Source organism: Hypanus sabinus, unplaced genomic scaffold (genome assembly GCF_030144855.1).
Source record: "Hypanus sabinus isolate sHypSab1 unplaced genomic scaffold, sHypSab1.hap1 scaffold_233, whole genome shotgun sequence".
Lineage (NCBI taxonomy): Eukaryota > Metazoa > Chordata > Chondrichthyes > Myliobatiformes > Dasyatidae > Hypanus > Hypanus sabinus.
In genome coordinates this window covers 1851-18663 of record NW_026780444.1, presented here as the reverse complement: position 1 = coordinate 18663, position 16813 = coordinate 1851, and the positions used below count along the sequence as shown (strand labels likewise).

The following is a 16813-nucleotide window of genomic DNA, read 5'->3' as shown; positions in this document are numbered from 1 at the left end:
TGGGGCACTTTCGGAGGGACTGTCCTAGCACTCGAAAACCCAGGGAGTCCATTTCGGGAACCAGTGCCCCAGCTACCTCTGCCCTGATCCTATTCCTGTGCCTGCACCTGAGCCGACTCCTGCTTCCTGCTCCTATTCCTACGTCTGTTACAGTCCCTGCCCCTGCCCCGTGGTTCAGGTGGGAGATCTTGAGGCTACGTACAAGGAGGTTCAGGCGAGGGACGGGGATGAGCTTGTGCTGAGAAAGAAAGCAAAGAAGAAATCCAAACACACTAAGAAGTCGGCCCCCGAGACCGCAGAGCTCCCGCCTATTTGCCCTGAAGTGGAGCGGGAGGCTCTGGAAAGTGCGCAGTTGCAAGCGGAGAGTACCGCGCCATTGGTGAATCCGGCACCTGTGTGCGCCTCAGAAGAGAAGGTTATCTTCTCCCAAGAGGGTAGGGAATGTAGATACGGGGATTTCCCAGGAAAGGGTGGGAATCCGGGTAGAGTTTGTGTCTAACCCTGAATCTCCAGATGTAGCCACTAGTCCTGTGGTAGGTGGTGTGATTGTGTAGAAAGTTAGTGCTAGCCCTGTTTGCACAATCGCGACAGCCCTGAAGCCCTCCACACAGGACTTAGTAGTAAGCGATTCCCTGGGGGCAAGAGCATTAAACAGTAAGAGCGGAGAGGAGACCAAGCTCTCTCACTCTCATAATCGGGCTGCCGGTGGATCCCTAGGAACTGAGCTGCTGAGACCCACTTCATACCTGCCTCCTGGGGAGGGTGATGTACTCTGCATGCCGACCCCATCAAATAACGACTAGCAGGGAGACCCTGGGAATGATCCCTCCATTGTCGTAACTGTGGATAAGACTGATGCGACGGTGCAGCGGAAAGGTATGAGGGAGGTACCCGCTGCGCAGTGTGGGCTTTAAGTGCAGCCGTCTGTCGAACACACGGGGATGAAGACGGGGGATCTATCTGTAGTGAGGCGGTGGAGTGAGACAAAGGACATCCTCACCCCTCCAGAGAAATCCCCATTGATACCTGTGGAGGAGATCAGAGAGTTCATTCTCACCTCTGAGGGTGCAAAGCATCGGCCTAAGCTCGCCTCGCTTCGCTGGTCTGGCACGCCGAGGCTGATGAAGTCCCTGCGAGTCATCCTTAGACGGAAGGTGAAGGGGAAGAGGAATGCTGTGTCTGGGAATGTCAGGCGGCAGCTGAAATCCTTTCCGGATGACCTGGTGAGGGACATCAGAGTGGGAATCAGCCTCGCTCCTTCGGGAGACGGTGGGTCACAGGTGAGTGGCGTTGGCACCACTGGGGCCCGGAAAGCAAAGAGAATTCTTGTTTTTTTTTCTGGATAGTGTGGTTGAGGGTGCCTCCGCTCTCACCGGGAAGGGTGCAGGTGCTGAGTCCTAGTAAACTCCTTACATGAAGCTCACTGTAGCTGGTCTAAATTTTAATGGTAGCAGGGGTTCTCTCTGCAGATAAAAGAATCTCTCCGTCCTTTGGGATGGGTGATATACGGTGAGTTTCCTGTAGGGAACCCATACCACCGCGGGGGACGAGTCCGCTTGGCTCCTGCAGCGGCAAGGAGGGGTCTACCTGAGCCTCCTCAGCTCCAACTCTAGCGGGGAGGCGATCCTGTTGGCCTCGACCTTCCAGCCGGAAACGGTAAAAGCTCAGGATGTCGAGCCCGGCCGCCTGCCCCATCTGGCTGTGCGCCTGGATGGTGAACCTCTGCATTTCATCAACGTGTATGCCCTGAGGGGCGGGCTGATGCAGACGCGCCTATTCCCTATTCCGTCAGCAGTCCACTCTACTGAGCTCCATGGGTCCTGGGGCTGGGGACTTCAAATGTACCTTCGAGGTGGGGAAACTCTGCAGTCTCCAGCGCGACACAGCATCGGCAAAGAAGCTGAAGGAGTTCGTCGGCTCCTTTGACTTGGTGGACGCCTGGCGGGATCTACATCCTGACTCTGGAGCCTTCACGAGAAGGTCTAGAGGGAGAGATTCCCGAATAGATCGCCTCTATGTCTGTCAAGCGTACAGCTCCCCCGCGATGGCAACCTGCATGTGGCAAATGCCGTCCTCGAACCATCACCTTGTGTGGATGGAATTTGCCCCTCGGCACTGAGGCGGGGCCGACTGGTGGCGTCGTGGCATCAGCGCCGGACTCCGGAGCGAAGGGTCCCGAGTTCAAGGCCAGCCGGCTCCCTTGCACGCTTTCCATCCGTGCTGGGTTGAGCTTCGAGCTGGCAACTCGACCTCGTAAAGATAAAACTGGAGAATGCCGCAGAAACGCCATGAGCAATCACCAGAAAGATCGGTGCAAAAACTTGTCATGACGGCGCCCGATGACTCCACCAGGAGTTAAGGACATTCTTCCTCATCTACTCTGAGCTGGGATCCAGGCACTGGCGCTGTGAGAACCAGCTGCTGGAGGAAAGCCGACTCCGAGCGTTCTTGGTCGCCTGGAGGGAAAGACAGGGTTAATTGTTTTCATGTCGGGAGTACACTGAGACTGAACGGTTTGAGAGAACATTGCCTGACCCAGTGTATCGGAGGGGTCGTGACTGTCACGTGACATCACTGCCCACTGCCCGGTCGGAAGGCACGTCACCTGCCAATCAAGGTTTAACCCCTTCTCGCCCATCGATGCACTGTTACGGACCCGCAGGTTTCGTTCATTGTGGACTGTCACTTTAACAGAGCGCTTCAGTGAGGCAGGACTATGATGTTGTTCACTGACCGACTCGCAGCTTGCTTACCTTTAAAACAAGGACACAGCCAGTCACGGTCAGGAGTCGGAAGAAGAGAAAGAGAGAGAGGAGCGAACCTGGAAAAGGCAGCAGTTCCAGCTTGTCGAGGCTGGGGATTTGGAACTCTGCTACACCCACAAGGGTGGGGTGATCAGCGATCCGGAGCACATCGGATGTGTGGCTGTCACTCCGTATAATCCAAAGGAGTGGATCTGGGAATGTCCTGTGGGGCCACTCGAAGTTACCCCCTGCCTGGGTGTGTGATGTGGTAACCCCTTGAAGGCGGCATCCCTGTGACAGATAACTCTGGTGGTAATTCGTGCGTGGGTTTGGAACGGCTCGACGGAGGATCTTCCACCACTGATATTTATTAATTACCACCGTGGAACCCGTGAAATTCGGCGTGATTGCCTTCTCTCTACGTTTTACCTCTCGTTATCATCGCTGTGTGTATGTTATTCAGAGCACGTCTGCCTTTCTTAAGTTCTGTACAGTCACATACAGCGTTAACCTTAGAAATAGTTAAGTGTAGGACTTCCATTAAGATATATCACTTTCCTTCTCACTCTGTTACATGTAATGCTTGGTGAGTGGCGTGGATCCTAGGGGTAGACTGTATTGGAGGGGTCGTGACTTTCACGTGACAAACCTACCCACTACCTGGTCAAGGGACACCACCTGCCAAATACACACCTCACCATTGGCCCCTTTAATTAGCCTTATACTTGGCCTCGAGCAATCGGCCTTTGTAATCTGCTTAACTCTGCTGGCACGGAGCCTTTGGCCCCTCTGTAGATGACCTGGGCTGGACCCTCCATCCCTGAGCACTATAAAGGGTGCCGCGTGTGCTTTCCCTTTGCCATCTCCGAGAGACCACCCTGCTTCACACCAGGCTGACAACCGTGGAACGGCGCTGGAGAAATTGTTAGTGAGCTGTGCATTGAATAGGGTTGGGAGCGTTGATTACTCTCTTTAATAACGCAGAGCTGTGCCTGCACAGGGTCAAGGGCTGGCGGATATCGTATAGAATTTTCCTTTGTGTGTTTGCGTGTGTGTGCGGGTGTTATGCGCGTGCACTTTGTTCCCAGGCGATTTCCCACGTTCGTTAGTAATTGTCCTTGAGTGTTTTATTGCCGAACCGACTTTCCCCACGACTGCTGTAAATTGTGCGTGTTGCTTCTGTTGCCGTTTTCCCACGTTTGCCTTCTGTAAATAAAATCACTTTCTGTCCAAAGTCCTTGCTTCTGAGACATATCGAATCTGTTTCCCCACTTACAACACTTGCTCAGCCAATTTACATTTTTTTACGTTCATGCAATATGGGTGTTGTTTAATCGGTTTGGCTTGATCAATATCTACGTCATGGACTGCAACCGCGGTTTGCTTGGGAACATCGGGAAATAAATCCTTAAACTTCAGAATTAATTCTTTCAGCTGTTGCTGTTGCTTTGGCTGCAGATGAGCCAACTTGTTATCAATGTTTTCCAGAACAACCGAGTTCATTTGCCTAACTGGGACCATGTTTGGCTTGTGAAAAGTCTCAGATGAGTCAATTGTTTCATTCTCAGGGTTACCAGATTCATATGTTTTGACAACAACACTCACAGACGGTGCCTGCTTGTCAAAATTAGGCTTTATCATATTTATGTGTACCACCTGTGTTAGTTTATGTCAGTCGGGCGTTTTAATAACATAATTCACATCATTAATTTGAGAGACTATTTCATACGGTCTGTTGAATTTCGCCAGAAGTGGATTTGTCAACATTGGAGATAAGGCAAGCACCTTATTTTCTTTTGCAAGCCTGCTTATCAAACCAACACTTCATTTTGTTTTGAGAAATCTTTAGGTTTTGTCTCAATAGACTACAGGCTTGATGTAGTTTATTTCTGAACTTCTAAACATAGTCTAACAAGTTAACATGTACATCCCCATTAATCCACTGTTCCTTTAACAAGGTCAAAGGTCCCCTCACTCTCTGACCAAATACAAGTTCAAATGGACTAAAGCCCAGTGATCTCTGTACAGACTCTCTTACTGCAAACAAAAATAAATGTATACCTTCATCCCAGTCTTTTCCATTTTCAACATTTTAATGTCATAATCATTGCTTTGAGGGTAGAATGAAATTTTTCTAAAGCCCCTTGTGATTCTGGATGGTATGCAGATGATGCAAATTGTTCAGCTCCCAGTTCATAAACTACCTGCTGGAATAATCCAGATGTAAAATCACGTCCTTGATCAGACTGGATTTCTTTAGGCAAAGCAGAAAATGTAGAAAACTTGGGAAGAGCCTTCGCCACAGTTTTAGCTTTAACATTTCTGTGAGGTATTGCCTCTGGGAATCTGGATGCAGTACACATAATAGTTAGCAGATATTGATGGCCAGCTTTAGTCTTTGGCAATGGGTCAACACAATCCACTATAAATTTTGAAAAGGGTTCACCAAATGCAGGTATAGACCACAGTGGGGCACTGGGGTGACCTGATCAGGTTTACCCACAACTTGACAAGTGTGACAGGTTCTGCAAAAGCTCATAACATCTTTCCACAGATTAGGCCAGTAGAATTATTTCGTAATCCTGTTTACCGTTTTATTCACTCCAAAATGGTCACCTAAGGGTATACTGTGGGCCAAAGTTAAAATTTCAGCCCTATAAACTTAAGGAACTATAACTTGGTGAACAATTGCCCATTCCTCACTCGCTGGCATAGCAGATGGCCTCCACTTCCGCATTAACACACCATTCTTGAAATAATACCCTGCTGGCACTTTCTTAATCTCATCATCTGCGAGAGCTGTTTCTTTTAAAGCTTCAATCTCAGGGTCTTGGTTCTGTTCTGCTGTAAGCTCTCCCGCATCGGCAGACATTTTAGCCATACTTCGAGTTCCTGTGCAGGAAGGATAAATGTTAAAATCCATCTGTGGGTCTTCACTGGTTGGTTAGTTGTCAACAGCACTGCAGGAACAACTTTACCATCGGCCAGGTCATTCCCGAATAGCAAAGTAACATCTTCCACCGGTAAACTGGAGCATAATCCGATCTTAACAGGTCCCGAAACCAATCCTGACTGTAAAGTTACTTGTGCAATGGCACGGAAACCATGCCGTTCCCAATGCCTTTAATAAGATTTACCTCACCAGTGTTAGGCTCATCACCAAACTTTAGAACGCTGTCTAATATAAGTGACTGAGAAGCCGCAGTATCTCGAAAAATTTTCACTGGAAATATGGTTCACCCTTCTTTTACTAATAAAAATCCATCTGACATAAAATGATCGAACACCTTCTTAACTTGGTCAGACCTCTCAGACCTTAACTAAGCAAACAGAATGTTCAGAACCCTGTGGGTTTACAGGTGCTTCAACAGACTGATCACAGGCATTCGGGACTGCCTCCTTTTCCTTTTCCATCTTCAGGACAGAACAATCAGCCATCACATGACCAGCTTTCTTACAATAGTAACAAGTAAGACCAGAGTATTTCTCCTTCAACTGTTTCCCTTCATCCTTACTCTTGTCACTAGTCCCAGCTTTAATTTCTGGTTTACCCTGGTGATCCCTGCTACTCTTTTGGAAGCTGTTATTCGGGATAAATTTAAGCTTATGAGTTAGAGCAAACTCATCTGCTAATCGAGCAGAGTCCTGCAAAGTGGCAGCATCTTTTTCATCTAAATATGTCTTTGTGTCATCAGGGATGCACCTTTAGAATTCTTCAATTAAAACCAATTCTTTCAAGCTGTTAAAATTATCATTCACATTTTTATATGTGCACCAGCGGTCAAAACACACAGACTTCTCATAAGCAAAATCCATAAAAGTCTGGTTCACAGATTTCCTCAAATTTCTAAACTTTTGCCTGTATGATTCTGGGACAAACTCGTAAGCTTTAAGCACAGCCTGTTTCACTATGTCACAATCAGCTGCTTCATCAACAATCAAAGCAGAATAGGCTTGCTGAGCCTTCCCCTGAATTACACTTTGTAAGAGAATAGGCCAAACCTCTTCTGGCCACTTTAAACTCTGAGCAACCTTCTCAAAATGCTGAAAGTATTTATCAATCTCTACCTCGTCAAATTGAGGGACCAATTTAACTTCCCAACTGGCCTCAAATTTATCACCAGAGACCAACGCTGGACTCCTTTGCTGCAACCTCTTTATCTTTTCCAGCTCGAACAGCCTCTGTCTTTCTGTTTCCTCCCTCTATTTTTCTGCCTCTTCTCTGTTTTTCTGCTTCTCTAGCCTCAATCTGCCTCTGCCTTTCAGCCTCCAGTTTAATTTTTCTCACTTGTACTGGAGCTCAAGCTCACGAGGTTTACTTTCAGGAAACACCTCCAACTCCTCCACTTTAAACACACCCTCAGATACATAATGTTCAGCTATTATCCTCTGCATCTGTGCCCTCCTCATTGTCAATTTCACCTTAGCAAGTTTTAACCTTCTAGCAAGACTCAACAACTCAATCCTTCTGGCGTCCTCCAATGCCTCAGAGGTTGGTGCTTCCAGACATCTATCAACATCCATTTCTACTGATTTTCCACACACAAATAAATGAAAAGGGATGAAATTGATAATTAATGAATACACCCCCAAATCTGTTCATATACTGGATGCAGGCCCCAATTTTGTTACGAATCATAACGTTTTAGAAACGAACCAGCAGCAATAGACTATACCTGGAGTCTGTTTTTGATCTCAAATCTATCTGTATTAGAATCTACTTGTAATATAGTAACTAAAGCAAGATAAACAAAAGTTAACAGTGTTATGTGTATATATGTGTTTAAATAAAACTCCCAAACTATTGAGCTCGGGGGAAACAAGGCTTGGAGTATTGGGATGGTACAGTATGAAAGTGCAGTTCATCCATGGAATAGGTGATGAGAGAGATATTTGTAATCCAGGGTAAATGTTGAGAGAAAGCAATTATGTCGAATTCCACAGGTTCCATGGTGGAAAAACGAGAGAACAGTTGCTGTAGATTTTATTTGTCGTCGTTCCAAACTCTCATACGATTTATCACCGAAAGTGACTTGTCACAAGGGGTTTCGTCTTCAAGTGAATTACCACACCACAGCCCGGCAAGGGTTAACACATCAGTGGTTTTCACAGGACACCCCAAATCAGATCCACTCCTATGGATCAAACGAGGTGACAACTACACATTCGATGTACGGTGAATCGATAATTAACCCACCCTTGTGTGCATAGGAAAGTTCCAAACAGTGACCCTTGGCCACAAGTTCCCTTGTTTCGATCCTTCAGTTTTCCCTAGTTCGTCTCCGTCTGACTCTGAGTGTCTGTGTCCTCGGTTGAAACTAAACAAGCTGCCAGTGATGTAAACAAGCTGCAAGTCAGACTGATCCACCTTCTTAATCTCTTGATCTCTCTTAAAATGACAGTCCACAGCAAACGAAACCCAGGGATTCATAACTATGGCCACTCCCCATTGTGAACTGACTGGTGAGCCAGTAGTTGGGACGACTGAGTGAATCCCTTCCCACTGACTGAGCAAGTGAATGGCTTCTCCACAGTGTGAACTTGCTGATGTCTCTGTAGGTTGGATGATCCAGGGAATCTCTTCCCACATTTTGAGCAGGCGAACGGCCTTTCCCCTGTGTGAACTCGCTGGTGTTTCAGTAGTTGGAATGACAGAGTGAATCGTTTCCCACAGACTGAGCAAGTGAACGGCTTCTCCCCAGTGTGAATTCGCTGGTGTGCCTGTAGGGTGGAAGATTGAGTGAATCTCTTCCCACATTCTGAGCAGGTGAAGGGCTTCTCCCCAGTGTGAACTCGCTGATGTCTCTGCAGGTGGGATGACTGAGTGAATCCCTTCCCACATTCTGAGCAGGTGAACGGCTTCTCCCCAGTGTGAACTCGATGATGTACCAGTAGGCAGGATGAATCCGTGAATCCCTTCCCACATTCTGAGCAGGTGAACGACTTCTCCCCAGTGTGAACTCGCTGATGTTTCTGCCGGGTGGATGAATCAGTGAATCCCTTTCCACAGACTGAGCAGGTGAACGGCTTCTCCCCAGTGTGAACTCGCTGATGAACCTTCAGATGGGATGACTGAGTGAATCCCTTCCCACATTCTGAGCAGGTGAAGGGCCTCTCCCCTGTGTGAATTCGCTGATGACTCAGTAGGCTGGATGACTGAGTAAATCCCTTCCCACATTCTGAGCAGGGGAATGGCCTCTCCCCAGTGTGAACTGGCCGATGATTCTGTAGGTTGCATAAGTGAGTGAAGCTCTTCCCACATTCTGAGCAGGTGAACGGCGTCTCCCTAGTGTGAACTCGCTGGTGTCTCTGCAGGTGGGATGACTGACTGAATCCCTTCCCACATTCTGAGCAGGTGAATGGCTTCTCCCCAGTGTGGACTCGCTGATGATTCTGTAGGTTGGATAACTCAGTGAATCTCTTCCCACATTCTGAGCAGGCGAACGGCTTCTCCCCAGTGTGAACTCGCTGATGACTCAGCAGGTGGGATGATTTAATGAATCTCTTCCCACAGAATGAGCAGGTGAATGGCCGCTCCCTGGTGTGAACTCGCTGGTGAGCCATTAAGTCAGATGACTGAGTGAATCTTTTCCCAGAAATTCAGCAGATGACCAGCCTCTGCCTGGTGTGAACTGACTGGTGTGTCCACAGGTGGGAATACTGAGTGAATCCTTTGTCACCCACAGAACAGGTGAATGGCCTTGCCCAGTGTGAACTTGTTAATGTACCTTCAGTTGAGATGACCGAGTGAATCCATTCCCACTGTCTGAGAAGGTGAACGGCCTTTCTCCTGTGTAAAATGACGGGTGTGCCAGTTGGTCAGTTAACCGAGTGAATCCCTCCCCACAGTCTGAACAGGAAGGATGGTTGGTTGAATCCCTTGCTCCACTTCTTAAATATATAGACAGAGACAACAAAACTGGCGTGTCATGTTTTTGCTTCCTGGAGACAAATTACTTCTCGTTTTTAACCTGTAAAAAGATTTGCAAAATCCATCAATGCGTTTAGGACAATACTTCCGTTGAAATTACTTGAGTTGCTAAGGTTTGATCTGGTATCACACTGTTACAATGAGGTTCAACTTTAGTCTGTTAAAAAGGATTTGGAGTGAATTTTTGTATTATTTCAGGTTCTTGTCACAGTCATAGAAAATTACAACACAGACACAGGTACTTTGGGCCATCCAGTTTATGCTGAACTATTTAAATTGCCCATTCCCATACCCTTACCATCCAGGTTTCTACACAAACCTCTTAAATGTTGAAATTGCGCTCGCGTGCACCACTTGTGCTGGCTGCTCATTCCACACCCGGATGACTGTCTGTGTGAAGAAGTTTCCCCTCATGTTCCCCTTAACATTCCACCTTTCACCCTTAACCCATGGCCTCTGATTGTAGTCCCACCCAATCTCAGTGGAGAAAGCCAGCTTGCATTAACACTATCTATGCCCCTCTATCACAATCAAATCTCACCTCAATCTTCTACATTCCAAGGAATAAAGTCTGGACCTGTTTAATCTTTCCTTATAACCCAAGTCCTACAGACCTAGCAACTTTATTGTGAATTTTCTCTGAACTCTCTGAACCTCTTTTACAGCTTTCCTGTAGGCAGGTGACCAAAACTGCACACAATACTCTAAATTAGGCCTCACCAATGATTTCAACAAGTGTACATAAAATCCATCTATTGTTGTCAGTACTTTGATTCATGAAGGCCATTGGGCTGAAATCTTTTTGTCCGTCTCTATCTAACTGTGATACCAATTTCAGTTAATTAAGGACCTGTATTCCCAGGTCCCTTTCTTCTACAACACTCCTCCGTGCCCGACCAGTAACTGTGAAAGACCTCCCTTGGTAGGTCCTACCAACATGCAACACCTCACACTTGTCTGCATTGAATTCTGTTTTCCATTTCTCAAGCCATATTTCCACCTGGTCCAGTTCGCACTGCAAGCCATGAGTCTTCTTGCAGTCCACTGAATCCCCAGTCTCGGTTTCATCCGCAAATTTGCTGATCCCTAACCATCTTATTATCCAGATTACTGATACAGATGACAAACAACAACAGATCCAGCACTGATCCCTGTGGCAACCACTAGTCACAGGCCTCCAGTCAGAGAGGCAACCATCTGCTACCACACTCTGGCTTCTCCCAAGGACAGTGTCTCATCCAATTTACTGTCTCATCTTGAATGCTGAGTGACTGAAACTTCTTGACCAACCTCCCATATGAGACTTTGTCAAGTGCCTTGCTAAAGTCCATGTAGACAACATCTGCTGCTTTGCATTCATCCACTTACCTGATAACTTCCTCGATAGACTCGATAAGTTTGGCTAGAGCGATGCTGTCTATACTTTATCAGTCCACACCTATCCAAATACTTACAGTATATATCTGGTTCCTGCACCAACATTCCAATAACTTTCCCAGTTCTGATGTCAAGCTCACCAACATATAATTTCCTAGTTTATTTTTACAGCCTTTCTTGAACAGCAGAACAACACTGTCTGTCCTCCAATCCTCCAGTACCTCACCTGTCACTAAGGATGATTTCAATATCTGTGCTTAGGCCCTGATAATTTCTGCACTTGTCTTCCGCAGGGTCCTAGTGAACAACTTGTCAGCCCTTGGGGATTGATCCACATTAATTTGCCTCAAGACAGCAAACCCCTCCACCTCTGTAATCTGTACAGGGTCCATGAAGTTGATGCGGCTTTGCCTCAATTCTATAGACTCTGTGTTCATCTCTTGAGTAAATACGGATGCAAAAAAAATCTCCCCAAGTCTATGTTATCCCTTTATATGGATTACCATTCTGATCTTCCAGAGAATTAATTTTTTCCCTTGCAATCTTTTTACTCTTAACATATCTGCAGAATCCCTGAGGATTCTCCTTCACCTTGTCTGCTGGGGCAACCTCATGCCTTTATTTCTTTCATAAGTGTTCACTTGAATTTCCTGTATTTCATAAGTACCCCATTTGTTCCTATCTGCCTGTACCTGGTATGCACCTCCTTTTTATTGATCAGGGAGAGGAAAGCCAAAGGGGTGATAGATCTGCATGCAGGGAGGTGGGGGTAAGGAGGGTTAAACGAAAGTTGCAGGGGGAATGGGAGCCTGAATAACAGAACAGAGAGTGGAGAGATTGTGGAGACAGATGTTGTTCAGGCCTCAGACAAAGTCAGGAATGAAAAAGTTGAGCATGGTGCAGTGAATATGCTGAGCCCAGTATATTTCAATACAAGGAGGAGTGTAGGAAAGGCGGATGTGTTCAGGGCATGGATCAATACCTGGAATCAACACTAGGACCTGGCAACTGTGGACTGGGACAGGCTGCTTTATGGCAAAGGTGTGCTTGGTAAATGGGAGGCTTCAAAGCGAAATTTTGAAAGTAGTATGCGGGTATGTCAGAATAAAAGGTAAAGATAGAAACTGTAGGGAAACTTGGATTGCACGAGATATTGAGACCCTGGTAAAGCACAAAATGGAATTGCATAACAGGGATAGGCAGTCAGTTTCTTATGGAGTATAAGAAATGCAAGAGAACACATAAGAAATCAATCAGGATGGCTAAAAGATGGCATGAGGTTGCTGTCACAGAAAAGGTGAAGGATAATCCTCAGGGATTCTAGTGATAGATTAAGAGCAAAAGGATTGCAAGGCACAAAGTTGGTCCTATGGAAGACCGGAATGGCAATCCACGTGTGGAAACAAAGTAGATGGGGAGATCTTAAATATTTTTCCATCTCTATTTACTCAGGAGATGGACAAAGGATCTATGGGAGTGTGGAAAAGCGGCATTAACCATTTCAACCCTGGGGGGAAAAAACACTCCTCTGGCCACTCACACGCTCAATACCCCTCATCATTTTATACACCAAAAAATGTCTCTAAATATAAACAAGGAAATTATACATTGCACAATCTACTTTCCATGATTCAGTACATTTACACAGACAGGTGTGTAAAAAGGTCCCAACGAATATCGGGGACAAACAGGCCCAATTCACCACAAACACAAACTGTTCCTGCTGCTACCATCCAGGAAACGGTACCACAGCAAAAGGAGCAACAGGCCCCGAGACATCATCTTCCACCAGGCCATCAGACTGATTAATTCATGCTGATACAATTGCATTTCAATGTTATATTGACTGTCCTATGTACAAACTATCTATTATAAATCACTATAAATTACACGTTGCCCATTTAGATGGAGATGTAAGGTAAATATTTCTACTCCTCATGTTTATAAAGTATGTATCTAATAAAGTCAATTCAATTCACCCTCTCCATTATCTGTTCTGTCACTCTGGCTCCCATTCCCCCTACAACTTATTTTAACCACATTTTATTTAACCCCCTCCCCTGCTCACTACCATTAGCAAGCCTTACCACTAGGATATTTGTCCCCTCTTGTTCTGTTCCTCTAACTGACAAATCCCCTATCAGCCCTTTGACTTTCCTCTGCCAGGTAATTCCCCCCAACAGTTTCTAAAGTGGTCCACCTGTTGTGGGGCATGGCCACTAGAGTACTCTGCGATGCCTATTTAACCTCATTCCCCTTCCTGTTTCTCACCCAGTTTCCTGTGTCCTGCACCTTGGGAGTAACTCACCTCTCTTCATGTCATATCTATCACCCCCTCCAACTGCTGGATGATCTGGAATTCACCCATTTCAAGTTGCAGCTCATTGAAGTGCTGGGTTACAAGCTGCACATCTTGTAGGTGAGGGCATCAGGGACACTGGTGGTCTCCCCTCCTTCCCTCCAATACCCCTCTAATTTGTACTAATCTCCCCTCTAATTTGTAATAACCAGTGTGCAGATATATCTTGCACTGTGCATTTTTTACCCAGTGACAAGACGTGCACAGTGAATTTTATATAGAGAGGTATTCATTTTAACATCTAGCAAATCACTGTCAATAGGAACTTTGATCTCCTCTGGGTTTGATCGAGTTCATCTGCACTCTCACACAACCTATGTAGCAGGCCTGGAACAGGAAATGGAGGATTTTCTCACCAAAGCTTTTGCACATTGTCCATATGTGGTTTCCTTGCTAAATTACACTTTAAAAAGTCAGATTTCCAAATATCACTCCACTTCTTCCCACTTGCAAATTCTCCAGCAACTTTTGCATCACCAAAATGCAAACAGGCATCACTAGTTTCTGTATTATACATAAATATTCCCCCTGAACCCTCCCCCAATGACTGACGGTGGTGAACTCAGTGAATGAAATCCCAATGTATATGAAGGGAAGGGCAGTAGTCTGTCTCACTGGAGTCTGGCACATTTGTGATGTGAATGCTACTTGTTGCCCAGGGCAAAGGTGTTTCATATCATTACGTACCCAGAGAGAATGGGACAAAACATGTCCTCACCGGTAGAAAAGTCCAGAGCTAGAGGAGGTAGAGGAAGCAACACACACAAAATACTGGAGGAGTTCAGCAGGCCAGGCAGCATCTACGGAAAAGAGTCCTGATGCCGATTTTCTCAATTGCTGATGTAAAAGATTTTGTTCCCTTTCTCCGAGTTCCTAATCCTTGCATTTAGATAGCTGGAGCTCAGCTCTGACTGAGAGATCCATCGTTTCCCATTCACTCAGCAGCCGGAAGCTCCCCGGGGTCCGTGCACGGATCGTGGGGCTGATAGAGAGGGAAGAGGGCAGGACTGTCCCGGGGTTGCTGGTCACGGTGTCCGAAATTCAGATGAATTATCCCGAAATCGGTGTTTAAGATAAAAACTCGGAGAATCACTCTTACCTGCAACCGACATTTTCAAAGGCTTCTGTGTACTGCGCGCATGCGTGAAACTCCGGGACGGCCTCAGCCTGACGCCTGCGCATTTCATCGGCGCTTTAGCGCCGACGAAATTCTTAACGCATTGCCCTATGGGTAATCACGGTGCCATTAAAGATTTCTGCAAGCACCGGTTCAATGTCCATATCTCATTTTTTTTCATCTTGGGTATAGAAAAAATCTGCAGCTGTTTTAACGCAGAAAGTGGCTCCCATAACCAATATACTCAATATCAACGTGTATCTAATGCCAAAGTAAAATGCAGATATAAAACACAGGAGTTTCTGCAGTTGCTGGAAATACAGAGACGCATACACACAAAACAATTCAGAGAGCAACTAAGCAGCGGAGTACACAGGCCAGGCATGCGGAAGGGGCTCTGCCTAAACGTTTTCTATTTATTCCTCTCCAAATTTCTGCCTGATCTGTTGATTTCCACCTGTGTTTTGCAGAAATTAACCACCTTTTTTTTTTTCGATCAACCAGTTTCCAAATGCTTCTAATCTTTCACTTTTAACCACATCTTGCTGGTCTTATTCGTCCTCCTCCTCTGGACCCCATTTCTCTCTGGAGCCCCTGATTCAGGCTGGCAACACTTTTGTTTCTGACTCTGCACCATCGAAGATTCACTCGCTAGTCTGCTGTCAGACTTTAGAGGTGCATTGTGTTACGAGACCGCAGGTTCGTTTACTGTGAGTGTCGCTTTAAGTGCCCGAGTGAGGAGGGCTGTGACGTCAGACACAAGCTGCGGGAGCGGGAGCGGGAGCGGGAGAGGGAGAGGGAGACAAGCTGTTGGAACTTCAGCGTGTGACTGCTATAGGCTGCAACTCTTCCATGCCCAAAAGGTTGGGTTGATCTGATCATCGGCAGGCAGTGCACAACGGATGTGTGACTGTCACTTCGTATCATCAATATGTGTGGATTTGCTGGAGTATCCTGTGGTATCACTTTTGTTGTCCCTTGCCTGAAATCGGGGTGTTCTGTGCTAACCACTTGAAGACGATATTCCTGTGACTGACACCTGGTGAAATTTCTAATCTTCGGCGACTGTTATTTCGTTTACCCAGCGTGGAATGTGTGTGGAATTCTTCATAATTGCCTTCTCTCTACATTTCTCTCTACTTTTCTAATTTACCATCTGAAGACTTTAAGCATTGTTTCCCAAGCTTGATAGTTTGGGAGCTGTATATACGCATAACACTGTTAACTTCTGTTTATTTCATTTAATCTTATATATTTGGAGTAGATACTGTTACGTACCCTGTGACGGGTCAAAGATCCAGCAGAAATAGAAAACACCGTGTAGTCTGGTATTGCTATAAACTAATGCTATTTATTAGTAACTACAGCAATATAAATGCAGATATATCAAACAGGTTATCAATGATTTTATATATATGTGTGTGTGTGTGTGTGTGTGTGTGTGTGTGTGTGTGTGGGTGTGGAAATAGGAAAGCCAAGCTCCTTCACCGCCTCGGGGTAATGGATACCGTCTTACGGTGATGAGTGAAGTTCGATTCATTTCGTGAATTGAGTCGAGTAGTGATGGAGAGAGAGAGAGAAGGAGAGGTTTGAGTCTTCAGGTAAGCTGACGCCGGTCGATAGTCCCGTCGTCCTCCGAAATCCTTTGGAAGTCACCGACTGTGACCACTACAAACGGACCGGTTCTTCTGTGGTGGAGTTATTAACCCAGGGCGACGGATGGGCACACGAATAACTCCACACCGGTCACAGCCTTTTCACACTGCGAGAGCCACTGATCGATGCTCCGGATCGATCTTCCAAAACCCACCTTTTTCTGTGGACACAACAAAGCTCATTCAGTGTCCAAAACCATGTGTCTGGAGGTCTATCAGCGGGACCTCCTACTTATCTCACCGTGCTGAGCCCCAGCTGTCCATCAAACAGTTCCTCCCTTCTCTCTCTGTAAGAACACAGAAGCTGACAGTGTCCTTGTAAAAGTGTAAACAAGCTTGCAGATAAACCGTAACACTCTCTCTCTCTCTCTCTCTCCACCTTCCCTCCCTCCCTCCCTCTCTCTCTCTCTCTCTCGTTGGTCAGGGTTAGGGTTAGGAGGTCTGGAGGTCTATCAGCGGACCTCCTACTTATCTCACCGTGCTGAGCCCCAGCTGTCCATCAAACAGTTCCTCCTTCTCTCTCTGTAAGAACGCAGAAGCTGACAGTGTCCTTGTAAAAGTGTCAACAAGCTTGCAGAGAAACCATTACACCATCTCCGAGCAGTCTTTCTCTCTCTCTCTCTCTCTCTC

At 46.3% G+C, this 16813-nt stretch overlaps 1 protein-coding gene across 1 annotated transcript; it reads right to left on the bottom strand.

Moving 5' to 3' along the window:
- Nucleotides 1-6527: 6527 nt before the first annotated feature.
- Nucleotides 6528-14553, bottom strand: LOC132387904 (gastrula zinc finger protein XlCGF26.1-like). Its single transcript, XM_059960225.1, has 2 exons — nt 14511-14553; nt 6528-9715 (listed from the first exon to the last, which is right to left on the bottom strand). Exon 2 carries the CDS (start codon nt 9306-9308, stop codon nt 8178-8180), a length of 1131 nt encoding a protein of 376 aa, XP_059816208.1. The 5' UTR covers nt 9309-9715; nt 14511-14553; the 3' UTR covers nt 6528-8177.
- Between the last annotated feature and the right edge of the window lie 2260 nt (nt 14554-16813).